This window comes from Myodes glareolus, chromosome 8 (genome assembly GCF_982192425.1).
Source record: "Myodes glareolus chromosome 8, mMyoGla1.1, whole genome shotgun sequence".
Classification (NCBI taxonomy): domain Eukaryota; kingdom Metazoa; phylum Chordata; class Mammalia; order Rodentia; family Cricetidae; genus Myodes; species Myodes glareolus.
In genome coordinates this window covers 18,571,861-18,598,538 of record NC_142033.1, presented here as the reverse complement: position 1 = coordinate 18,598,538, position 26,678 = coordinate 18,571,861, and the positions used below count along the sequence as shown (strand labels likewise).

Sequence of the window (26,678 nt, the reverse complement as noted above, 5' to 3'; positions counted from 1 at the left end):
GGAGCTTCTTTTAGAAGGAGAAGAAAGTAGAATTACAGAATAACATCATGTAGCATGGTCACTAGCACCTGCAGGGGTGAGGAGCCACAAGATCATCTCTGGGACCAGGAACAGGGCCAGCCTCTGGAAATGATGAAACTTAAAAGGCATGAGACATTTCTATTCTATTCAGAGGAGCAAGCACCTTTGTGTGTATTAGCTCATACAGCATAGGGCATGCGGTATAATTTCTAGAGAACTAATTGCTAATTTGCTGCAGAGTCCAAAGGAATGGTAACTAGAACTGTGTTATCTAGTACACACTGCTATTTGCAATGTGCAGAGAAGCACCATGCAGTGTGTTCTTTACTACTTTGAGTGCAGGTAAATCTGAAGGCCTGAGGAGGTCTACCTATCTTGCTTTACTTTCCCAAGAAGACTATAAGTTTTTGCCTTGAATTGATTGCTGTGAAGAGAGCTTCTTGGAAGGTAAATGTTGCATTGACCTCTCTTGCCTGATGCTTTGGTGGTCTAAGAACTTAGTCTGCTTTTGGAAGCAGATGGACTGCAGTTCAGAGCACATATTCGTATTTATAGATATAGATATCTACCACTGCCTCCTCTGATATATATACATATATATAGATATAGAGAAATACCTCACAGAAGTTGATCTAGAGACTACCCAGGCTGACAAGGCCCTTCAGAGCAGAAAACTCACCTGTGTATAGGTTAGAGTCACACGTCCAATGGTTAGACGGTGCTGCTGGGTTTGGCCTGTTTTTCAGAGAAAAGTCAGGAAAGAAGATACTTTTCACAAGTACCAGCTTACCTTGAACCCATTAAAGAGGCCATATTTTTTAGATTGTATTTGAATTCCAGGAAACAAAATACTCTCTAAATTCTATCAGAATGTTTTAATAACTTTTGGAGTAGAGTATGAGGAAGCTGGTCTGAAAGTTAAGTCCTTTCTATAAGTAAGTACAGAAGGAAGGAAAGGGAGAGAGAGAGGGAGGGGAGGGAGGAAGAGAGGGAGAACGAGCTACTCTTTGTTACCCAAGCTGAGAAGGTACAGAAGCGTCGGGTACCATCACTATTTAGGGTCCTGAACAATGCTGTTTCCTTTTGGCAGGATGGGAAGCGCAGACTTCAAGAGGAAAATGTTAAACAGAAAAAGCCACTGGAAGAAAGCCACAGGTGTTTATAATGCATATTAAGCTATAAAGTCATATTGTGTTGGTGGGAAGGGGGGCTCCTAATAGAAGGATACTGACACGGAGTTGTGACGTAGAAAGACAGTTAAAGGGAAAGCTAGTAGATAATAAACCAAATAACATATTAGCCAAGTCACCTAACCAGCCTGTCCCCTGACTGTTCCTCAACTTATCATTTAAAAAGATTATTTCTCAACTGAGTATAGTTCCTCACACCAGTAGTCCAAACCCTTGGGAGGGTAAATCAGGATGTGAATTCAGTGCCAACGTGGTTTATACTGTGCTACCCTGTTCAAAAAGAAAAAAATTTATATATATATATATCCCTGATCATTACCAAATCAAAATCTCAGGAGAATGAAGCACCAGTAGTTCTTAGATTTGTGAGTGTTAGTATTGTTTCCACTCCCCTGCCAAACTTAAGATAAACATTCTCATTCTCTTCTCATTCCCTTATGTCAGTGTTTTGATTGTTTTTATTTTTTTTAATTTGTTTGTCTGAGACAGGGTTTCCCTTTGTAGCCATGGCTGTTTGGGAACTCACTCTGTAGACCAGGCTGACCTCAACTCAATCCACCTGCCTCTGCCTCCTGAGCGCTGGGATTAAAGGTGTGCTCCACCACTCCCAGCTCCTGTCTGTTGTTTTTAATTGCTTTATCTCTGGGACACTGTGGCAAATTCTAGGACCTATTTCAGCCAGAACAACCACAGGACACAGGACAGTTAACGGGGCGTTCGGAGGCTTGTTCAGCATAGGTGTGTGTCTGTCCTCTGCTTCTCAACTGAGGAACACCAGAACCGTTGTGGCTGTGTTGCATTTTACTGAACATGAGTGGGCTCTTTGCTACGCTGCTGAAGGACGAGTTCAGCCTGTGTGATACGGGTTTTTATACGCGGTCTCAGGACAGTCTGAGTCACGTGACGAGTTTCCTAAAGCTTCCAATGTAAGAGTATTTGAGGAAGGAAGACAAATATATGGCATATGATAATGGGTAGATTCCCATAATATCAGATATAAAACTTTAAAAAATATATGGTTAATGAGCCATTGGAATTTTACATGATATAAGCCAAATGCTATTTTCTAGGTAGTCAAAAGGAAAGATAAAATAAACTCCATATATGTTTGTAAATCAGATCTGTGATGTATATCAGGGGTCAGATAGTCTAGTAAAACATTTAACCAAATTGTCCAGAATCCTGGAGGTCAAGATTAATAATTACATTGTTTAGAGCTGTATAAAGGGAGGGCAGCATTGCTTGTTTAATGAGTATTGTCCTGAGCATTTCTTTAGGCTGTATAGTGGAAATACAGTAAGTTATATTTGACATTTGTTACCCTCTTTATTTCCCCACTATAGGCTGCTGACTCACTCTGCAGACGAATGGGTAAGACTCCCCTTTTAAAACATCTTGCACACGATTACAAAGTCTGTGTGCCGTGGCTAGCCAGGAAACAAGATAACATGGGAGGATGACAGGCGGACACAGTCCTCGGTGTAGCATTTTCAAACAATCTTTTTTTTAATTTATTTATTTACGGTTGTTTTTTCGAGACAAGGTTTCTCTATGTAGCCTTGGCTGTCCTGGAACTAGCTCTGTAGTCCAGGGTGGCCCTAAACTCAAAAGAGATCCACCTGCATCTACCTCTGCCTCCCGAGTGCTGGGATCAAAGGCGTGCACCGCCACTGCCTGGCTATCTCCTTAATAATCTAATGTGTTAGAAACAGATGCACTTGATGTGTTGGAAAACAAAATTGCAAAGTGTAACCAGTTTGTAAATGGGAATCATGTGACGGGAATCAGTGGTAGAGTTCGGAGCTTTGGACATTTGGCCAGCAGCAATTCTTATTTCCTACATGATGTCAGCTCTGAGGAACCAGCACCTAAGAACGCTCACTGCTCCTCTCAGTTTCCCTTACTTAAAATGGAGAGGAAAAAGATTCTTTTTGGTTACTAGTAAAAAAGTTTTTGTTGTATTTTATTTCAGAATGTATTGATATCCTGCCTATATGCATTTCTGTGTGCCATGTCCATGCCTGGCACCCACGGAGGCTAGAAGAGGGTGTCGGATCCCCTAGAACTGGAGTTAGGGACAGTTGTGAGCTGCCGTGTGAGTGCTAGGACTCGAACCGAGTTTCTCCAGAAAAGCAGCCAGTGTTCTTAACTGCTGAGCATTCTCTCCATCCCCCCCCCTTTTTTTTTATCACTTTTGAACATTTTAAAAATTTCTTTCTTTTAATCGATTCTCTCATATGTTACATCCCAACAGCACTTCCCCCTCCCATCTACCCCTCCTCTGCTTCCCTTCAGAACAGGGCAGGCCTCCACCTCCCAGGGATATCTCAACCAAACTTAGAATATCAAGTTGCAATAACACTGGGCACCTCCCCTTACATTAAGGCTGGACAGGGCATCCCAGTAGGAGAAAAGGGGTCCCAAAAGCAGGCAAAAGAGTCAGAGACAACCCCTCACCCTACTCCCACTGTTAGGAGTCCCACAAGAAGACCAAACTACACAACTGTAACATATATGCAGAGGTCATAGGTCAGACCTGTATGTTCCCTGATTATTGGTTCAGTCTCTGTGAGCCCCTATGAGCCCTGATTAATTGATTTTGTGAGCTTTCTTGTTGTGTTCTTGACCCCTCTGACTCCTACAATACTTCCCCCTTTTCAGCTGGATTCCTCAAGCTCTGCCTAATATTTGGCTGTGGGTCTCTGCATCCGCTCCCATAGTTGCTGGATGAAGCTTCTCTGACTATAATGCTAGGCTCCTGTCTACGAGCATAGCAGCGTCTCATTAGGAGTCGTTTCATTGGGCTTTGTTTGGTTCTATCCTAGGTCCCTGGGCTGTCCATCCTCTGGGTCCTGGGCATTCCAGGCAGTGTCAGGTGGGCTCCCACTTGTGGCATGGTCTCAGACAGACCAGTCATTGGTGACCACTCCCACAGTTTCTGTGACACCTCTACTCCAGCACATCTTGCAGGCAGGACAAATTGTAGGTTGAAGGTTTTGTGGCTGGATTGGAATTCCAACTGGAAGTCTTGCCTGGTTACAGGAGATGGTGGTTTAGGCAATTATAAAACAAAAAATTGAAAATACAATCCGGCAACCCCATGAGATAGACATGTACTGCTACTATGCCTGGGGCAACTAATCACCTTACAAGACTTAAAATGAAGCCAATGTTTTCATGCTCAGTGAGCAATGGAAGAGTAATGAGGCCGTGAATGCTTGAGTTTTCCTGTTAGAAACAGAATTCTGAGCTAAGATGATAGAACCCTTGAGACTGTGTAATTTGTGTCTTCATTATCAATGTGTAGTCTGGCTTTGGAAGCTAAAAATGTTATGACAGTCTCATGTTCTTGTGCTCAGGAATTAACTGGCTTACTGTGTCTTAGGGTCAGCCCGAGCTCTCTGGAGAGCCCCAGCTATGCCAGCTGTGCCAGCACGAGGACAGCCTGACGGAGGTGAGCTTCTCACAGACGTGCTCTTCCGGCTCCTTGCCAAGAGCAAGCTGCACTTTGCTTTGTGGAACACAGAATGCCTCTCATGATGCCGGGAGGAAGCCAGAAAGCCAAGGCGAGGAACTTACTCTTTAACAGAAATACAAATAAGAACATACATAATTTGAAACAAATAAGGAAGTACTAATTTATAAAGTACACTATTTGGTGAGCACCCAGTTTTGTTGTTACTTTTTATTATAACTGGGTGAGAGAGAAGGGGTGGGGAGGGAGGGACATTACTCATGGTGTCCATGCAGAGGTCAGAGGACAACTTTGAAGGGTCTGTTTCCTTCTCCAACCATGGGTTCTAGGTTCTCAGTCTTTCATATTAAGCCCTTTTACCTGAATCTCACTGGGACCTTGTGTGGGTCATGAGGCCCGGTCTCCTGTGTAGTTCAGATGGCCTAGGACTGGCTGTGATGTGTGGACCAACCATCACCAAACCGTACTCCCTGGCCTATGTAACATCAAGAGCTGAAGTTGTGGTGTATACCTGCAACTAAGTCTGTGTTTCATTTTGCTTTCTGTTGATGGAATCCAGAGTGCCCTCCCTCCCCCCTCCCCCCCCCCCGCCCCGTGTACCCCAGGCAAGTGCTCTACACTGAGCCACATCCAACTCCACACTACACAGCACATTATCCCAGCTCCATGGCTGGAGACTGCTAACACAGATTCTGTGCTCCCACGCCCTAGTCTTTGGCTCATGTTCCTCTCAGGCTGTTGCGTGCTCAGAAGAGCAGAGGCGCTCTCCCCACCAAGCCGCTTTCCATGTGCTTTTGCCAGTTTGCCACCAGAGAGTAGGTAAAGTCTAGATCGGAAAGACCCAACATCCTCAGTGGTTGGGCCTGGGACTAGCAAATCCCTCAGCATCAATATGGTGCCCAGAGAAGCTCGAGAGGTCTTATGTTCAAAGGGATGTTACATATAAGTGCTTGAAGAATTTTAAGAAATGTGCCCAAATTCTGGATTACATCATGTTGGATCTTAACAAAATTACAGTGTGGTATAGCCATAGATTAGCAGAACCATTGCTATATGGTTGGAAATTCATAAATATTACAAAACAGAAGTAACTGCTAACTTAATTCAGTCTTTCACCTCCTATGTCCCGCTAACAAACTTTCAATAAAAATGACAAGCTTATGCCAACAAGCTGAAGCAGGAGGGTACCAAGTTCAAGCTTAAATCCTTGTCTTAAAAAAAAAAAAACAGCCAGGTACGCCTGTTCAGGTAGTGTACGCCTTTCATTCCAGCACTCCTAGAGGCAGGCTGGTCTCTGTTAGTTCAAGGCCAGCAAAGGCTACACAGGGAGACCCTGCCTCAAAAACAAAAGGAACCCCCACCTTATTCCATGCACTCTTCAGATGAAGGTGTCTCTGGAGCGGAAGCACTGTCTGTGTGACCCCGTTGCAGCAGCCCTGGTGGCACTGTTGTGGCAACACATCGTTTGGCTACCAAAGGGTCAGAATGATGGAGACTAGCATCCTTAGAAACAAGATGCAGGTAGCAGAATAGGGGCATCGGAGAGAAGCATTAAGCTTACCAGTGCTCTGGGAACTTTGAGGTGCTATTAGCACACTTTAACTTCTCCAAACCATTTCAGGGTGCTTAGACACTGGCTAGAACCTAGCCTACCCAACAGGGACTGTGGGGGTCAAAAGTATGAAGTGTGCTCCAGAGACTGAATATACTGTTGTCTCTCTTGATTCTGTGTATCCATGCTAAATGATTAGGTCTAATAGCTGACTTCATGTTCCTTAGGAACATGTCTGGTCAGGGCTGTTTGGCACACAGCGGCCACGCTGTACTTTATTATGCACTGAGCAATGACGCATTTGACCCTTTCTACCCCACCCCCAATCTTACAGAGCATGTGTACGAACTGCAGAGGAACCTTCTGTAATGCCTGCATGGCAGACCAACTGCCTCTTCCTTCAAGCATCAAGCCAGAACGAGTGTGTAGTCCCTGTCACAAGCAGCTGATGAAGCAGTATTCCACCAGCTCATCCTAAGACTGGAGACCAAGACCCAGGCCAGAGTGTTAACACTGGGCCTCTCCCTCCACGTGTTAGATGCAACATGTCCTGGAACCAGTCCTCAGAACCAACCTTAGTTGGTAGTGAAGATAGAAGTAAACCAGGTCCATGGGGCAAGGCAGCAGCTGGAGGTGCTCATCTTCTCTAATGAGTGTATAAATAAAAGTTGCTGAGCCTTTCTCAACACCTAAAGAAGCCCACTTTGGAGGGTGTAGAGGCACAGTCTTTGGGCTTTTATATATATATATATATATATACATATATATATGTATATATATAGCTGACTAGAAAAGCACTGCCTAGCAAGTATGAGACCCTGACCGCAGCATCATCACTGCCAAAAAAAGATGAAAGGAAACATTACATTTCCATTCTCAGGGGATAACATAATGTTGCCAGGCGGTGGTGATGCACATCTTTAATCCCAGCACTCGGGAAGCAGAGGCAAGCAAATCTCAGTGTTCTAGGCCAGCCTGGTCTCAGTGAGCTTCAGGACAGCCAAGACTGTTACACAGAGAAACCCTGTCTTGAGAGAAATAAAAACAAAAAACAGTTGTTGTCCAGGTGCTGCTGGACAGTTTCCTCTCGCCTCCCACTACCTACCTCTTTAATCTACCAAACTGTGAACCCAATCTCAGGGAAAGAAATTAAGAGTAATATAAATTCTGAATGTATTGGTAATAATATTGTAATGCATTATAATTTCAGGACCAGATTTTCTTTCTGGGGGTGGGGGAGACACTTACCTATGAGGGTTTTGTGTGAACAAGAACATCTGATTTATTCCACATAATGGCCCCAGAAGAATCTGCTCTCCTAGGATCCCTACCACAGCAAGTCATCTCTGTTGCCAGTCCCTCCCTCTTGCAAGATTAAAGTAAAGCTAAGCCAGGTACTCATAATTTGTCAATGACTGAGGACAGGAACTCAACATTTAACTGTTCACTTGATGAGAAGTCCTTAACAGATCAGAACCTGTAGACAGGGTTCTCTGAAAGATAATATTCAAACATCTCTTCTTGATAAACCCTCTGTAGAAGAGTGGGAGCAGGGCACACTGAATAAAGATTGAAAGAAATGGTTTCATTGCTGATTATGTTGAATGTTTGAATTGTTTGATTCGTTAAGACTCAGAAGACATGCATGGAATTCTGGGCTAAATGATGAATACTGACAAATCTGTCTTCTAGAAAGGGGGAAAGCCTGGGAAAGTCGTAATTTCAGAAGTTTGCCTGCTGGTGAAACTGAAGTTTAAGAATATTAGGAGGAAATAAAATTAGCAATTCTAACCTACTGTGTTGGTTGCCTCTTTTAAAATGTTTTTATGTGAATGAGTGTTCGTCCAGGAGGGAGTCAGTTCCCCTAGAACCATAGAGACAGCTGGGAGCTTCCCTGTGAATGTTGAACTGAACCCCAGTCCTCTGAAAGAGCAGCCAGTGCTCTTAACCACTGAGCCACATCTCTAGCCCCCACGTTTTTTTTTACTTGTTTGCTTCACAAAATACTTTTTTGGGGGGTGGGTGGCTTGAGACAGGATTTCTCTGTGTAGCCCTATCTAGGAACTAGCTTTGTAAACCAGGCTGGCCTCAAACTCTGCCTCCTGAGTGCTGGAATTAAAAGGCATGTGCTACCACTGCCTGGCATGCAAATTTTTTTTGATTTTTTTTTGTTGTTGTTCATAGTTTTTGGTGACAGGAGTCAGCAGTTGTTGGGACTATATATGAGGGGTAGAAGGTCTAATTAGCTTTGAATTAAGGAGCCAGCTGCTTAGCATGGAATATAAGAAAGAATAAACACATAGATTTGAGGCTGTTACTTTGCACCCCCATCCCAAAAGCAAAAACAAGGTGCCAAGTCATGAATACTCAAATGTAATTACCCCTAGAGAATCTTCCTTAAAATTGCTTCCTAACATTTAACAACAGCATCAATCAAGTAAAAGTGAGATTAACTAGATGCAAGAACTCACACAGTAAAAACTACAGAATGTTTCACATAAAATTAACTGACACTATGTTCATAGACTAGAAAACATCACCATGCAAACACTGCAGGAGGCAGGCCCTGAATCCACTCTCAAAGACTAGGCAAAGGGATCACAAATTTAGGGCCTGACCTACATGGGAAGATCCTTTAGGGGAAAAAAAAAGGGTATCCCCATACCATCCAAACTTTCTGCAGAAATGGGGGGGTGGGCTCTTTCCTAAGATTTTATTGATACAATTTCAAGGAACTCCCTAGTCAACTCTATAAAGTATGGATTCAGAGGCCATATAATTAATTTCAACACTTAAAACTACAGTAACCACGTCAAAATGATACTGGCATAAAGCACAGGCAGCCTAGAAATAAACCTGTTAAGTATAAATCTCTGACAAGGGCGCCAAGATCACTTGCTACAACAAAGTATTGAGGAAACTGGACACCCATGTGCACAGAAATAAAGTTGGACTCTTGTATCACACAGAAGACAAAGTTGACCAGCACTTAAGCATAAGGGCTAAACTTCTGAAAAAGTTTCATGACACTGGATTCAGTGATGACGTTCTAGATACGACATAAAAGCATGGGCAGCAAAAGAAAAACCTGCAGAAATAAGTCTGTCTAGTTGAGCTTGTGCATGCCTACAGTCCCACCAATTCAGCAGGTGAAGGCACTACAGATTAAACGGGGACCCAAATGCTGAAAATGTCTGCAACTTACCCAGTGTGCTGGCCAGTTTTCTGTCAGTTTAACACATCTGCTCCTGGCAGCACCAATTACTTCAAAGAGGCACCAAAGAAACTCTATATGGAGTTTGTTTTCTTTATGGCAAAAGCTAGCCATGTAGGCAAAGAAAATGCCCTTGCCTCAATTGCTACCAGTTACAATCCAAACTGGACCAGTAGGATACAAGAAAGGCAACTGCCAAACTTTGCTCAGACAGGTAGAACAGTCTTTCAGAATTCCCTGCTTCACAGGAACGTCTGTCAGGTATGCTAAGCCTGTAGGCCAAAGATAGATGCTGCAACATTACAGAGGAACTTTGGGTGACTGTCCAGGCAGCTTGAGGTTAGGTCATTATGTAACATTTCACCCCTTCTGGATCTTTGATGGAGTTGAAGACTAGATATTTATCGTTTTCCTTCATTATAATAGATAAGTTAGGTACAAAACTTTGGACTTCTGTAGTAAATTTTTTCTCTAATTTTGCCAAATACAAATAGACTAAATATTGTAACTATAATTCTTACTTGATAACTTTTTGCTATGTAAAATTTAAAACCTTTCTTTTTAATTATGATAAAAAGGAGAAAATGCTGTGGAATAATTATTCATCTTGTACACTGTAAAGATTTGTCACTTGTATTGGTTTAATAAAGCACTGATTGGCCAGTAACAAGGCAGAAAGTACAGGTGGGGCAACCAAACTAAGGATGCTGGAAGGAGAAGGGTGGAGTCAGGAGTCATCAGCCAGATGCAGAGGGAGCAGATGAATGTGCCATGCTAATAAAGGCACCACGTGGCAGAGCATAAATACGGAATATGGGTTAACTTAAAATGTAAGAGCTATTTAGTAATAAGCCTGAACTATCAGCCAAACATTTACAAGTAATATTAAGTCTCTGAGTGGTTATTTGTAAACTGACAGGCAGGAGAAATGTCTGACTACAGTGGGAACAGTAGATTCAAGTGCAGCTGCAGTACCAGTGATAAGACTTCAGAGAGGATTTGGAAACCTCAAACTAGAAATTGATTACCTGGTCCTAGACCAGATTCCTCAAACTGGAACACCCCAGAGTGTACGTACAAACAGAGAGAGAGAGAGAGACAGAGAGAGAGAGAAGAGAGAATGAGAATTATCTGTTGGTGGCACTTGTCATCCCCAAAACAAGAACAAGGTAAAGAAAATATACAGGACTTTGATTCTTTTACAGATATACATAAAGTTAAGTTTATTAATGACTATTTTTTAAGCCAGCCATTTTGTCCAATATTTAAATAACAAGCTATTTAGTATTAAAGCAGAAGGTACTGCCACAATGTGACAGAAATACAGCTCTATTCATAAACCCTTCACACAATTCAATTATATATTAAATGCTAGTTTTATTTAAGCAAGGCACCCCTACTTGTTCTAAAACATGGGGTGGCTACCCCACTAAAAAAGCAAATGAGGAGAGTCGGATTGTTTTATCTCCAACAAGACCTGGTGTAATTCAAGTGAAGCTATGAATGTCCTTATAGTCTGGACTGCTTTGATGTCACTTTATGATTTCAAACCTAACAAACAGCCTTATGATTTGTTCAAAACCAAAAAAAAAAAAAAAAAAGATAAAGAAAAAAGGGAAAGGAAAGGAAGACTCAGTGAAATAATTTTAAATTAATCTAAATTTCTCAATACAGACAGGTGCCAACGTTAAAACCTTTAGGTCAAGGCTTAGGGAGGCAAAGTGATTCTAGTGTTTCTAAAGACAAAACTGCCAGGTGACCACTTATGCTCAATAACCTGTGGTTTATATTTTTCAAAATTTCTACCCCTAAGCAATCAAATACAGACAAAATTAAACACTACTTGACCAAATCACACTGCCTTATTAAAGTTCTGAAACCTTCCCTTGCTTTGGTGAATGTCTGGTATAAATACACCACTATTTTATTTCATGAGAAATTTTACATCAGAGCTCTCAGTCATAGGCAAAAACAAGCAGGAATAAGGTTCTAAAGAGCAGCACTGAATGGAAACATCATCTGACAACTGCAGTGTATCCTCTATGACAGAAACTAAGTTACAGAAACCAGACTTTCCAATCATGACCCAGGACTATTTAAACGGAATTTTAAATTTGTAGCTTATTTCATAATCCTAAACTGAATCTTTCTCAATCTAAACACTCCACTGTGAATTTTCCTTCAGAGCACTGTCGTCAGATGCCCAGATCCTTTCTCTAGCGGTCACAGTCAATCAACTGGATCTTTGTATCCCATGTTCAAGAGAGATGTGCAAAGGAGATGCTTCCTGCTTCATCCTGAAGATAAAAATAAATAAATATTCACAATAAAAGGTATTTACACAGTTTCCTACATAAAGCGACAAATTCAACTTCACCCCAATAAACTAGTGCAAATTATTGAACAAATCAATTAATATAGATAAGGAAAATTAGACATTAGTGTATGTACAAAGCCTAGAATAAATTCAGAAGTGAACATAAAATATATTTTGTAGAGAACCGAGCTAATATATGTGTTTAACAGTTATAATGTATTGAAGCTTTATGTCCAAAAATATATTACCCATGTCTTTAAAAGACAGTAAGTTCCTTAAAGAATCCATCACTACATTCAGAAAACAACTAAAGAGCAATATATCAAATACATGTAAACATTTAAGAAAAAGGGCACTTCATACTCATAAAAAAAAGACAACAAAACATTTTCAGCAAAATGTTACAGGTAAGTTAACCTATATACGACATCATGTACTTACAACAGAAATGTATTTTACAGCCAGGTACAGTATACATGACAATAAACCCCAGCACTCAAGACGCTAAACTGAGGATTAAAAGTTCAAGGCTAGGAGAGCTATGTAACACAAACCCTTTCTAAAAAGTCGAAACAAATAACAGAAAGATCAAAAAGAGCCAAATTCACTCTGAATCAATGATAGGAATGTCAGGTATAGCGCTCACCCTTCATCAGAGAAAGACCCAAAAACAGGGACCCAAAATAGGCAATGTGCAAAGAATGACTGTGGGTGGCCAGCCCTACTGACACATGTACTACACAAGTCGCCCGAAGGCTCAGGGAGAACCTCATAGGGGGTGGGAAGGAGAGGGAAGGCTGCACAGTGACATCTCAAGAGCATGGCTGCCTGTAAGACCTACATAATGACGCCATCAGCTGACATGTCAACATGGATGGAGGGAATGTCACAAGGCAGCACCTCAGATCAAGAACTATAGTCAATCAGCTGGGCGGTGGTGGTGCATGCCTTTAATCCCATCACTCAGGAGGTAGACACAGGCGCATCTCTGAGGTAGAGGCCAGCCTGGTCTATAGGGGGCAGTCAGGACCATAATATACAGAAAACTTGTCTCAAAAAAACCCAAAAAAGAAAAAAAAAAAAGCTATAGGCAATTCCGTAGGGATGAGATCTGAAATAAGGTATCCAATCCTGAGTGCTCAGCTCAAAATAAACACACAGACAACACTAAATGGACCCGGTAGGGGAAGTGTATGTGTGCACATAAAATCATCAACGCAGTAGTCATTAATTTGAGAGGACGGAGTGGGGGCCATGGGAGGAACTGGACGGGAGAAGGATAGAAAAGATGTAAATACAGCATTAAAGTATGAAATTCTAAAAAGAAATTTGTGTGTGTGTGTATGACAAATGAGGAAATGTACCTAAGTTTTAAAGGGATAAGAAGATAATGTAAAATACATTTTCTGTGTTATGATTACAGCTATTAAAACTAACTGTAGAATTAGTTTATGCAAAAAGAATATATACAAAGATGATGCTTAAAGCCACCACACAAATTTTAAAAATTTTTATATTGATGCTTCACAATCATTAATTAGATCCTTAGTGAAGAGAATCATTTCTGCCATAGTATCAATTAATGAGTCTACTATTAATTAATGTAAGTTTTCACAGTTGTAGCTTAATTACCTTATCATCTGGGGTTCTGCTGAACTCTTATTTTCCCTTAGGACACGAATTTAGGAACAGCTCAATATACCTATGTTCTGAATATATTAAAAAAAAAAGTTAGTTTTGCAAAGACTAAAAGACTTAACACCCCTTGTATCTTACTTCAGAGAACAACACAAATCCTTTGCCCTTTCCCTCGTTAGACAGAAACAAAGCTAAGTGTGGGGACATACACCTCTATCCCCAGCTTCTTGGAAGCTGTGGAGGATCACTGGAGTCCCTTGAGTTTGAGATCATAGGTTCAGTAGGTTAGTCTGGATCTCAAATGATAATAAAGACTGGGCGTGCTGGCCTGTATCTTTACCCTGGGACAGGGAACCTGAGGAAAGACAACCGTGAGTCTGACACTGGTCCAGTCTACAAAGTAAGACTCTGTCTCAAGCTAAATACATACAAACACGAAATTAAACAAACAAAAACAGACATCAAGGAAAACTAACTAAACAGAAATACGTAAACTAATCAGACAAATTTTGACCCTTTGCACTCAGTTGGTAGTACTAAAGGGATCCAATTTGCCAAAGGAAAACTTCTCGGCACCTACAGGAAAACAATGGGTCATACTCACGAACATGGGACCGGTCCTTGAGCATAGCTGCTACGGCGTCCTCATGGGTCTTAAAGTGCACGTCAGCTTCTCCAGTGGCCTTCCCACTAGAGCTGTACTCCATGGTGATCCTCACAGGCTTCAATGGAGCAAAGAACTGAGCAGGGCCAACAAAAACAAACAAACAAAAAAATTATGAATTGTACTTTTTTTTTTTTTTGCAGCAAGATGGCTCAGCAAGTAAAGGCACTTAACTACCAAGCCCTATACCTGAGGTTCAATTCCAGGACCCACATGGTGGAAAGAGAAATCTGACTTCGGCTAAGTGACTTTTGACTTCCATATAACCATGGAACCATGGAACACCATGGTTCTTCCCACCCCACCCCAAAAAAAAAATTCACACAATAGTTTTTAAAAGCTGTTGCTAAGTGCCAGCAAGCCAAAAGTTCCAGACAACCACGAGAACACAATCATCACTCCACAGAATTTGCTGCTAAGCTAGGTTCAGTAGGTTAGTTGTATGAAGTGTACTTCAACTTGAGAGGGGAGTATCAGGACACCACCCAGGTGCAGCCCGAGTCTAAGCACCTAAACTAAAAGTAAATGGATGGAATCAACTTCCTCAAAAAACCACCTCTCCTATTCTGATGATTAACCTTACACCTTAGTTGTCTCTATAAAATCCTGATGTTTTCCATCTTAAATTATAATTACTTTTTTGAAGTGATAGGGTCTAACTACATTGGCGAAGCTGGCTCCAAACTCCTGGGACCACGTCCTGTGTCAGTCACACATTTCAGTACAGAAGATGGGACAAGCCTCTGCTGGAATGGGATGGAGGCTAGCTAACAAAGGCCTCGCCAGAAACAATGCTTTCCCCAACCTGCTTCAAATTAACACAAGTCCAACTTTAGATGTGCAACTTTGTGAAGCTTACTGCACACACATTTATAATGTCTCTAAGGCTTACTGCACACACATTTATAATGTCTTGGGCATTGGCTTGGAAGGGCAAGCCCCGCATGTGGACAAAATGGAGTGAAGGTGCAGATCCAAAGTCGACGGCCTCTGGAGGTTTCTCTGAAGTCTCCTTAGGCAGTTCTGAGGAAGGAAAACAAACAAACAAACAAGAACAAAAAGCTTCCAGAGCTGTAAGCAGATTATAATTAGACAAATCCTCAATTCATCTTGACCCAGAGTGCATGGACTTAAAGCCAAAAACCTGAAATTTCTGCTACTTTACATCACCTGAACAACCATTAAAAGCACTTAGGAACTCAAACCACTCCCAAATGAAGAATTTATCACATGAGATATTAAGATAAATGGGCATTAATTAAACTGTAAAGTAGGAGAACCTGTCTCAGCTGTGGGTACTAAGAACAGCAAATACAGTAATAGAACGATGCCAGAGCACTGGGTCTGTATGCATTCCCAAATTTCAAAAGACCCCAAATGTTGCTTTGGAATCAGAGATGAAAGAAAAATTTAAATCCAGAGGCCAACAAAAGTCCTGAGTCAACATCCCACTCTATCCAAATCATTCCCCATACCGGGCAGTGGTGGTGCGCGCCTTTAATCCCAACACTTGGGAGGCAGAGGTAGGCAGATCTCTGTGAGTTCAAGGCCAGCCTGGTCTACAAGAGCTAGTTCCAGGTCAGGCTCTAAAGCTACGGAGAGACCCTGTCTTGAAAAATCCAAAAAAGAAACAAATAATTTCCCACTTTAGCTTAAATGCTGGCATTCTGCCTTGGTCTGTTACACTTGCACTGCACCCAGCTTTTGGGCACCTGTGAAATGACAGTGTACAAACAAACAAGTGGCGTCTGCGCGAAAGCCTGGTGGTCCAGGGCCACAGCGGCACACAGCCATGTGATGCACAAACATACAGCCACACACACAAAATAAATAAATATAATAATAAAAACTAATAAAGGACTGAAGAGATGGTTCAATGGTTAGAATATACTTCTCTAGCAGACGACCTGAGTTCAGTTTCCAGACCGTATCAGGCAACTCTCAACTGCTTTTAACTCCAGCTCTAGGATTGCCCTTTGGCCTCCACTGGTACTATCACAGAGACACACATACACTAATTAAAAATAATAATGTTTAAAACTAACAGTAGCTGTCAGCCAAGTTCAGTCAGGAACGGCGCCCACCGCCAACCCTGAGAACCTAAGTTCTATTCCTAGGCCCCCTAGCAGAGAGACCCAACTCTGGAAGTTGTCCTCTGACCCCTACACATGTGTGTGCCCACCTGGATTCATATAGATATATATACATGCAAAATACATGCAAATTTTTATGTAAAAACATAATTTGTGCATCCAGACAAAGTACATTTTACACTCATATTCAATCTTTAACTCAACATCCCTATTCTGAATCTCATAATTTCATATAAGCTGACCATGAAAACAGCTCAACAAAACCTAAACATACATACAAGGCAATCCTCAGAAGAGGCAGGACCTTACCTATCTCTTTATCACTTTCAAAAGCTGTCACAGGCTGAATATCCTCATTTACTTCATGTTCCTCAAATACTACTTCTGGCTCAGTTATATATTTAGCAGAAGGAGACGACGATACCACTTTCTTTCCCTTATAAGCTCCAACGTGTGTTCGAACTTCATTTCTTCTGCTTGGGAATATCTCTATGTATCTATATACAACAAAGCAAAATGAAAAGGCACAAATTAACTTTACAATAAACTTAAAAAAAAATTAGGTATGTATGGCTAGAGAGATGGCTCAGCAGTTAAGAGCACTTGCTGCTCTTGTTCAGTTCCCAGCCCCCACATGGGGCAGCTCACAACCATCTGCAACCCCAGCACAAGGGACTCTGACATCCTCTTCTGGCATCTTGGGGCACTACACACACGTGCACACACAATATACCAATTTTTTTAAAAATTAAAATAACCAGGTTATATATATTCCAACAGCTTATAAAACATGGATATCCAAAGACAACAGGAATAAAAAGTCCACCTACACATTAATTCATGACAAGTGCTTTTGAAAAGATTAGGTCAACATGATAATTTTAGTAATATTGTTGCCAAAATATCAGGTTCATTTCTGTATGCTTATGTATATGGTACTTTTTAATTAGGTAGTTTTAAATGTATGTTTCTTGAAAGAAATTACTATTATTATTATTATTTGGCTTTTCAAAAATAGGTTTTCTATGTGTAACAGCACTGGTCATCCTGGAACTCACTCTGTAGGACAGGCTGGCCTCGAACTCAAGAGGTTCACTTGCCTCTGCCTCCCAAGTGCTGGGATTAAAGGTGTGAGCCACCACCACCCAGCACTTGGGAGGTAGAAGCAGGTGGATCTCTGTGAGTTCAAGGCCAGCCTGGTCTACAGAGAAAGTTCTAGGACATAGAGAAACCCTGTCTCAATAAACCAAAAGAGAGAGAGAGAACTGAGAGATACTGTGCAGCTTTTAAGAGAGAAGACGCGGGGAGATGTTGTCTGCACTGACTATGGAAAGTTCTCAGGCCACTAGAAAACTATTACGTAAATATGACCTTACATAACCTCAGTCATCTTAAAGCTTCTTTTTCTAAAATGTATTTTTAACTTTATTATTATTGTGCAAATTACTACAGAATATTTGATCACACTGAACCCCAAAATTGCATTATTTATTAGAAAAACCAGTTTCTAGTTGTGGTATGGCCTAGCACACACTTTTAATCCAAGAGCTTTCTGCTTGAATATTGTAAACAGGATTAAATAAAGTCAATTATAGGTCAAGAGGCAGAGAAGGCAACTAGTCAATAGGAAGTAAACAGAAGATTATTAAGAAAAAAACCATAGAGTAAGGGGGAGTCAGGAGGACGGATGGAGGCACACATAGAAGTAGAAGGGAGGGACATTCAGTCTGGGCAGAAGAGAGAAGCAGAGAAAGGTCAGCTGGGTGCTTGCTTCCTCTGTCTGTTTTCACCCCAGCATGCAGTCCCCAAGTCTTTATTGGTAAAAATCAAAAGACTGAGATTTTGTTAAAAACAGTACATGTGCAAGTATGAGTGTTTGTGTTGAGGTCAAAGAACAACTCTGTGGAGTCTGTTTCCTCCTTCAACCCTGACATGGGTCTGGGAGTTAAGCTCAGGTCGGTCCTTGGGCTAGGGAGTAGCCACTTTAGCCTGCTAAGCCTCCCTCCCAGCCCATGATCTATTTTTTGTTTATTCACACACTAACTGCTCTTGGCCATTCAGGATCAAGATTTTGAGGGGCTGGACTCCAAATCCTCACCACACTCGACTTTTAAGCATCTAAAACTTGGAACTAAATAAGCACATTCTTTTGTAAAGTCAGCATACCCTAAAAATTTCTTATAATAATGAAAACAGACAAATATTCTTGTTGGAGCCAGGTGGTAGTGGCACACATCCAGCACTTGGGAGGCAGAGGCCGGTGAATCTCTGTGAGTTCAAGGCCAGCCTAGTCTACAAGAGCTAGTTCCAGGACAGGCTCCAAAGCTACAGAGAAACCCTGTCTCAATAAATAAATAAAATTTTTTATTCTTTTTCTTTCCACAGCTAATAATCTCAATGGCTTACAGGTCGATTTTGCATAGTTAATTCTATATAAAACACTAAAAGCTATAAAGAAATTCTCCAGAACTTCACTAAGCAGCTAATGAGAAATTCAAGAATTATCCTAATACCATCAGGCACAGTGGTACACACCTTTAATCCCAGCATTAGGGGTGGAAACAGGAAAATCAAAGTTTCACACCAGCCTGGGATACAAATCAAGCTAGGGAGCCAGTGAGATAGCTCAGTGGGCAATGGCGCTGCTACCAAGCCTGACAATGTGATTTTGATCTCCAGAACACATGTGATGGAATGATGTCCAGGTTGTCCTCTGACTTCAAAGACAAGCTTTGACACAAGCATGTACTCACATGTACACATGAACATAAATAGAAAAGTTTTAAGTGAATGCAAATTTAAGGCCAACCTGGGTTCCAGGGTAGATAAATGAGCACTGTTCACGGATAAAGCACCTCACTTAGCACACATACGCAAAGCCCTAGGTTCCGTCCTTAAGCCCCAGGAAGGACAACTAAGAAGACCAAATAAACACCACTTCTTTGAATAACTGCAGCGGTGACACACACAGAGGCAGAGGCTGGAGTATGGCAAGTCTGAGCCAGTCTGGTTCATTTTGTAAATTTCAGGCTAGTCTAGGCTACAAGAAAGACTGTGTGCCAGTAGGTAAGAGCACTTGCTCTTTCCGAGGAGCCAGGGTCAATCCCCATCATTCCATATGGTGGCACACACCATCACTAACCCCAGTTTCACCAGATCCAACAAGAGGCATGCATGTGGTACACATATATGCATGCACACAACCCAGTCACATATAAAACAAAAATAAATCAATCTCTTTAAAAGAGGCCTTGTACCCTCCAGAAGAACCCAAGAACTCTGATCAGTTCAAGAGGATCCTAAAATACACAAGCTTTGAAAAGCTTCTTCTGCTTTTAATTTTAAAAAGAGCTAAGTAAAAGGCAACAAAACAGCCTAGAGTTGGCTCAGCAGTTAAGAGCACTTATTCTTGCAGAGAACCCTGGCTCAATTCCCAGCACCCAAATGATGGCTCACAACCATCCTAACTCCAGTTCCAGGGGATCTGACACCCTCTTCTGACATTCCTGGGTATTAGGCATGCATGCAGGGCCCAGATAATCCGTATGAACAAAATGTAAGTAAATCTAAAAAAATTTTCTAAAGAACATTGCAAAACAGTGATTTAAAAAGTATACAATTTTATTAATCTCCAAAAATGAAGATAAGCACATATCTCTCCTACCTCCTTATTATTATATTCTAATATGATCAGAACATGAACACTATACAAGACAACTCACTTCAAGAAGCCAATCATCGTATTTTTAAAAGGAGAGGGATGGATGGGCTAAGGAGAAGGCTCAGACGCTTGCTACACACGCATGAGGCTGAGCTCAGATCCCCAGTATCAATGTAAAAGCTGGGTATGGTAACCTCTATTGACCTCAGAGCTGGAGGGGAGGAGGGCAGAGTCAGATGGATCTCAGGGACTTGCTGACCATCAATCTGGCTAATCAAGCCCCAGGTTCAGTGGAGCTGAAATAAGTAAGGTGGAAAGAAATTGAAGAAGATACATTATTAAATTCTGGCCTTCAGCATCGTTATGTGCATACATGGGTGTGCATGCATACCTACCACATAATACACCACAAACACATAAAAAGGAGAGGAACTGCTAGCGGTGGTGGCTCATGCCTTTAATCCTTTAACCCCAGCACTCAGAAAGCAGAGGCAGGCCACTCTGTGAGTTTGAGGCCAACCTGACCCTCAGAGTGAATTCTAGGATAACCAGGGCCACACAGAGAAGCTGTCTTAAAAATAAATAAATAAATAAATAAAAAATAAACAAGAAAAAAAAGATAAAACAAAATAAAAGAGAGGTATTAAAAAAATGCGGACGTGCTCTAGTTTTCTAAAATTGGTGGAATTAGTGCTACAACACATGAACTATCTGAAGGGCTTAGATCCTGGCTCACAAGTCAATTATAAAGATATTCTCGTTACAAATGGGAAAATGTGATTGACTGTGGGCAGCTATGAGCAATATTTTAATAGTGCTAATGTTGTTAAATGTTACAATACAGTGATTATGAAAGAAAACCTCATTAAAAGCACCTACTAAAGAAAAACAACAAAGAAAGCTTTTGCTTGGTAGTGGTGGCACAAGTCTTTATCCCAGCAGCTGGGACACAGAAGCAGGTGAATCTCTGAATTTGAGGCCAGCCTGTTCTACAAAGCTAGTTCTAGAACAGCCAACACTATACAAAAGAAATCCTGGATTGAAATACAAAAACAAAGGGAGCACAGAACACAGCTACACTCGGATTTTAGGACTACCTGTCACGTAGACCTCTCACTCAACATTCCTGAAGAAATGAGTTGGAGTGATGAGCATTTACTGGTTCACTGTGGCACACCTAGTTTTCCATGTCTGGATAACTTGACATCAACGCACTCATCAAAATGACCTGGCTAACGGCTGCTCCACTCACCTGTTCCCAATCTCTTCCCTGTGCTTTAGAAGTGCTTGGCTGGCCATTTCTGGTTCCTCAAACTGTACGTAGGCTTCCCCTGTTTTTCTTCTTCCTCTATAGTCCATCACGAAAGTAATGTCTACTATGTTCAGTCCTAGAATACAAAAGAATTTACAAATCAGTGCTGCCAACAGCACTTTCTTTATTAGAGTTAACAAGTTTATTCATGCACTAATAAAATTTAGATACTATTTGCCAATTTCAAAGCTGTACAAGCACAAGGACAAACAGTTATTATGTGACCCAAACCCCCAGAACTTGTCAGGCAAAGACAGGAAGATACAAAAGCAAGGTCAGACTTGGCTTCATAGTATGTTTGAAGCCTGGAGAATGTTACAAATAAACACACTCCTATGTCTCTTAAAGTGTTTCCTCAGTCCTCCACCCCACCCCCCTTGGGTCACTGGTTATACCTTAGGAGACAGTATTTAGACAAGCAAAGTTACTGATATGCACATTTCCCAGTTAGAAGTTAGATGATGTTTTTTTTTCCTCCTTCTCCTACGGTGTTGGGATTATAAGTGTGCACCACCATACCCAGTTTAGGTGGCACTGGGATCTAATTCAGGGCTCTGCAAATGCTAGGCAAGCATTCTACTAACTGATGTACATCTCCAGCCCAGATGCTTTTAAGTCATGTAAATTATTATTGTCTCTGACAAATATGACCACTATTTTAAGAAAATAATTTCTTCATAGTTAAAACAAATGTCATGGAACTACTCTGAAAGATGACATGACCCAAAGATCTGCCTGAAAGGCTGAAACATCTCAGAGGTACAAAAGGAAGAACAGCACTGGGAAAGACAGCATCAGTCCAAACACGCTATAACTGCCAAGCACCTGCAAAGAAGTCAACAATGTCTTTCTCGTTGCAGCTATAAGGAAGTCCTCTCAAGCGAACCACACCATCATTTACCACAGGAGAAGACTTGACCTGCAGGTTCTTCATTAAGGCATCCACATCTTCATTGTTTATCTCATACACTACAGGGGAAAAAGCACAAAAATGGATTCGAAACTTATATAACAAAGGAAACTCAACTTTAAAAAAAACATCAATTACACTGCTACTTAAATTCAAACATTAATAGTTTTAATACTTTTGAATTTCTGTCAAGAATGTAATAAGTAACATTTATTGAATATTTGTGTTCTGGTTATAACCTATCTAATCCTCACAATTTTACGTTAAACTATGCAATACTTTAGATTTAAAAACTGCGACTGAGCCAAGGAGAAGGGGCTCAGTAGTTCCAAGTGCACTAGAAACCATAAAATGAAAGGAGAAAATCATCTTCTTAGAATTGTTCTCTGGTATTACCTTTTGGACCCTATCACACAAATAATCAGAAAAACTATCTTTAAAAAACAAAACAAAGCAGAGTTGAAGACACAGCTCAGCAGCTAAGGGCATGTAATTTTTTCCAAAAAGACCCAGTCTGGTTCCCAGCAACCATATCAGGTTCACAACAGTCTGCTAGCTCCAGCTGCAAGGGATCTGACACCTGTCACCCTCAGGGCACCAGCGTTCACTTGAACATTCCACAGACAGACAGACAGACAGAAACACACACACACAAATGCGCACGCTTCACTTTCACAAGTTGTAAAATAATTAACATTTTATTTGAAAAACGCTACATAACGAAACCTAAATCTTAGTAAGCTAATAAAATCTGTACAATGTGTAACATTTAACCATGCACCACTGTTAACACATGACAACCGCCTTGAAAAGTTAAGTCGGAACCAGAGCTCTCACCTTCCACATAGCGCTGCCCCATGTACATCCGGTGCTTTTCTAAGGCCTTCTGCACATCCTGCTCGGACTCCATCTCAATTAAGGCATCACCCCTCCGTTTCCCATCTCTATTTAAGAGGAAATGGATTCCATTTTCACTGTTGCGGATTCTGCAGTCTAAAAATATATGATTAAAGTCACTTAAAAATAGAAATCAAAGTTTTGTCTCAATTTTACATATCACTACAATGCAATTTTGCAACAGTGCAGGAACCAAAAATGCCCACCAAATTCTTTTCATGTTTTTCATGGACAATATATTTTTACCATATTTCCCCTCCTCCACCACTCTCCCAGATTCTTCACTTAAACCGTTCAAATGCTAATGAAGGTGGTGGTAGAGTCTAAAAGTGTTCTAAGCAAAAAAGATATGTGGCGCATGCTTTTAATCACAGCAGTTGGGAGGCAGAGGCAGGCAGATCTCTTGAGTTTGAAGCCAGGCTGGTCTACACGGGGAGACCCTGGGAGGGGCAGGAGCATTTAAAAAAAAAGCAAACCAAGCACAGAAACTCATCACTGCCCAACCATTAAATGACAACTTGTTTAATCCTAATCGCCTTCCTTTAAAAACATATCCATAAAGCACTTGCTACAAAAATAATCACTAAGATAATCTAACCTTGCCCCTTTTCCTGATACCAAAAGACAACTTTATACTGCCCATTTCTTATCATGGAAACCCAAGACATAAGTGGTCAGGGGCTTACAGAACATCAGACCCACACGACGCCATCAAGTTTACAGTGGTTGATACATTCAGTTTAAGAGAAAAATTTAAAATCACAGTCAGAGGGATAATAAAAACTAACCACACACTAGGAAATTTCCCCAAATGGATTAATGTATTAGGAGGACTCAGTTCAACTGATCTAAATGTATGACAAGAGCAGCTTCTACAGATTCCCATTGACATAGTCAAGCACATAAGAAACCAAGTGTTAACTGATCTCACACTGTCATTTTAACATGACTTATTTGTGCTAAATCCAGTCTTTAAGCATGTACTACATGTAGCACCCAGAGTGTTATGGTATGAAGAGGTAACCCGTCCTCCCCGAGAGAGAACCGCCTTCAGAGCATCTAGACTTGGGTTTTGTAGGACTACTTTCCCCAAGCTTCTTACTTAAAACACATGAAAGACATACCTGAGAAAAAGTTAAGAACGTCCTCCACAGTGCAGGACCACGGCAGCCCCTGAGCTCGAATGAGATAGACATCACCCACCTCCTGGCCTAACTTGGGCGGGCTCACTTCGTACTCAGGTAGCGGTGGGAGGTCTTCCAGGTAGGTAGTTTGGGACTCCTTTCAAGAAAAAAGAATTGTAAAAACATTTCTTGGACAACTTGCTTAGAAAATGCTTACATCTACAGACGCACATGAGGTTATTTCAGGGAGAAAGCACACTTCTCCAACCTTTGCTTCTGCTTGGGTTTGAGAGTGTGTGTCTCCATGTGGCCCAGGTCGCCCCCAACCTCACCATAATCCTCCTGCCTCAGCCTCCAGAGTGCTGGGGCTTTGTTTGGGGTTTATATTTGATATCCTAAGACAACATTCAAGTATATTCTGGTGGTAGTACATGCACTGAAGGCACTACTGCCTTTCCAACACTGGCAGAAAAGCGTTCATTAAAATTGGTACAACAGCTCCTTCAATTGACTATACTTAAGGGCCCCATACCCACAAATCACATCAGGCCATCTCAAAGCACTGACTATCTAGAACAAGGTTAGATACAGAACAAGCTGCCTTACGTGTTATAATTAAAATACAAAGTATTGTAAATTTCAAAAAATACAGAAAGAAAGAATAAACACACGAGATGGCCTTACAAGAGTTATAAAAGATAGGACCTTCCGATTTGAGAGGCATGGGGAAGTAGTAGCATTTGAAAAAATGGCTATCTCATCTGTCTAAACCGGACAGTAGAAGTAAGAGTCAGACTCTGGCTGGCAAAGAGAACTCAGGGTCACACAGCAGCCGCTGATGGCCTTGCATGTTGGACTCCATGAAGGATACTTAACTCTGTAGGCAAAGGAAGATAATAAAAAGACATTGAGATGTGGATAAAAGATTAACGTGAGAACAAGAGGATACTGGAAAGACCATCAAAGGCCACGAAGCAATAGCCTGAGACACTGCTAATTTCCCGAGTTTCCCCAGAATTCCATAAACATCAGGCAGAAAAGGGCAGCAGAAAGTATTGGGCCGGGATTCAAATCAATTAGCTCAGCTACTGGCAGACATCAGCCATGCAGATTAACCTCCCAAATATCATAAATTCAAGCAGACGCAAAACTGAATTAAGATAAACATGGCCCGTGGCATCAGTGGGTAGGGAGACCAAAAGCGTGCGGGCACTTCCCCGATGCCACCTAAGACGCGAAAGCGAAACGTTTCACAGACAGAGGACAAAGTAGTTGCAACCGGAATTTTTTAAACGTCTTTCTTAAGAGACGGGAAACGATAAAGAATGAGAGCGCAGGTTCACAGTTGTGGCCCCTAAACCCTCACCCACGGTCCCCCCCAACTTCCCACGGTCTCCCCTGAGCTCCCCGCATCCGCGGAGACCCGCAGCCCGAAAGGCCCTTCTGTCAAGACAAGTGGACTTGCAGAGGTGACCTTCAGTCAGGTGGACGGCCGCCGGCTCCTCGCGAACGCGGGAGAGGGGCGCGCGGGGTCCGTTCCCAGGTTAGCCCACGCTCCCGTGCGCGCGGGGCTGCGCGTCGGTGGCCGGCCGAGGAGGCCCGAGCCGCCAGGCCTACCGCACCCACCGCACGACCGGCCCCGACCCTCCGCGGGCTCCGGCCTCTCAGCTTCCCCTCCGGCGGGCAGAAGGCTAAGGGGGGGACGCGGGATGGGGGGCGTCGGGCGGCCCCCCCAAAACCTACCATGGGCCCGGCGGGAAACAAGGCCTCAACATTCACCCCAGCCACACTTACACTGCCCAACCGCCCAACCGTCGGAGGGAACAAAACAAGGAGAAAAGCCAGGGCCGGGAGAGCGTCCCTTGTTCCCGTGCCCAATAGGAGGACGGAGCGGGAGGGAGGCGGGGGTGCGGCGCGTGCCGCGGATCCCCGGGCGCGCACGCGAGGCGCACGCGGACGGCGCGGACGGGGACGGGCGCGCGGCCGCCACCTACCTGGCTGTAACCCCGCGCCGGGCCCGCGGCGGCCGCCAGCGACGGCGGGAGCAGCGGGGCGCGCAGGGCCGAGTAGGAGGCGGCGGCGGCCGCGGCGGCGGAGGGTCGGGCGGGCACGGGACCCGCCAGTCTCCCGGCGGGCGCGGGCCCGAGCTGCAGGCCGCGCGTCTGCGAGGCGGCGGCCGCGGCGGCCCCGAGCAGCAGCAGCAGGCGGCGGCGTCCCGAGACGCCCGACGGGAAGGTGCCGGCGGCCGAGTAGAAGGGCAGGCAGGCGGCGCCGGTGCGCTGGCAGCTGCTGCAGTTGCAGCCGCAGCCCCGGAGCAACGCCCCTAGCACCCAGCGTGTCCCGGCCATGGGATCCGGAGGCGGTGCGGGGCCCGGTGGTGGCCGCTGTGGCGCGAGCCGAGGGAAAGCGGAATCCAGGGCGGGGGAGGGGAGCACCGCGCACATGCGCCGCGCGCACCGGGGGCTGAGACCGAGGCTGGGAGGTGAGCGAGCGGCTCCGCCTGGGCTCCGCCCTGGGGGCGGGGCTGCCTGGCCGGTGTGGGTGCGGACGGGGTGACCTGAGAGCGTCAGGTCAGGGTAGAGCTGAGAGGTTTCTGGAAGGAATGTGATA

The 26,678-nt window shown here is 42.9% G+C and overlaps 2 protein-coding genes across 11 annotated transcripts in view; one reads left to right on the top strand and one right to left on the bottom strand.

Annotated features, from left to right (window-relative positions):
* Positions 1-8,029, top strand: part of Rufy3 (RUN and FYVE domain containing 3) — an 80,290-nt gene extending 72,261 nt beyond the window's left edge. For 4 of the 9 annotated variants that reach the window (XM_085691664.2, XM_085691668.2, XM_085691669.2 and 1 more), the window contains 4 exons: positions 1,112-1,176; positions 2,555-2,582; positions 4,597-4,777; positions 6,573-8,029. In XM_085691664.2, the coding sequence (XP_085547790.2) occupies positions 1,112-1,176; positions 2,555-2,582; positions 4,597-4,777; positions 6,573-6,607 (309 nt within the window). In that variant the 3' untranslated portion in view covers positions 6,608-8,029. The remainder of the gene's footprint in view (positions 1-1,111; positions 1,177-2,554; positions 2,583-4,596; positions 4,778-6,572) is intronic. The other 5 variants (XM_085691665.2, XM_048424922.3, XM_048424928.3 and 2 more) reach the window with 3 other exon arrangements.
* A 2,042-nt stretch (positions 8,030-10,071) lies between these two features.
* Grsf1 (G-rich RNA sequence binding factor 1) lies at positions 10,072-26,466 on the bottom strand. 2 transcript variants are annotated; one of them, XM_087908897.1, is made up of 10 exons: positions 26,063-26,466; positions 24,069-24,225; positions 22,885-23,040; positions 21,963-22,106; positions 21,078-21,213; positions 16,474-16,661; positions 14,940-15,094; positions 14,012-14,147; positions 13,402-13,478; positions 10,072-11,749 (listed from the first exon to the last, which is right to left on the bottom strand). In XM_087908897.1, exons 1-9 carry the CDS (start codon positions 26,414-26,416, stop codon positions 13,429-13,431), a joined length of 1,476 nt encoding a protein of 491 aa, XP_087765023.1. In that variant the 5' UTR covers positions 26,417-26,466; the 3' UTR covers positions 10,072-11,749; positions 13,402-13,428. The 2 variants fall into 2 exon arrangements, with proteins under 2 accessions (XP_087765023.1, XP_087765024.1); XM_087908898.1 differs by having other exon boundaries at positions 14,973-15,094; positions 26,063-26,461.
* Between the last annotated feature and the right edge of the window lie 212 nt (positions 26,467-26,678).

Bases quoted from the DNA above. Each gene is read 5' to 3' on its own strand.
- Grsf1 (XM_087908897.1), bottom strand. From the start codon at position 26,416: ATGGCCGGGACACGCTGGGTGCTAGGGGCGTTGCTCCGGGGCTGCGGC. The intron at 15,095-16,473 runs GTAAGGTCCTGC...TTCCTTCCTCAG, and splicing joins TGAAAGTGATAAAGAGATAG to AACTGCCTAAGGAGACTTCA. The intron at 14,148-14,939 runs GTGTGTGCAGTA...GGCCCTGCTCAG, and splicing joins GCCTTAGAGACATTATAAAT to TTCTTTGCTCCATTGAAGCC.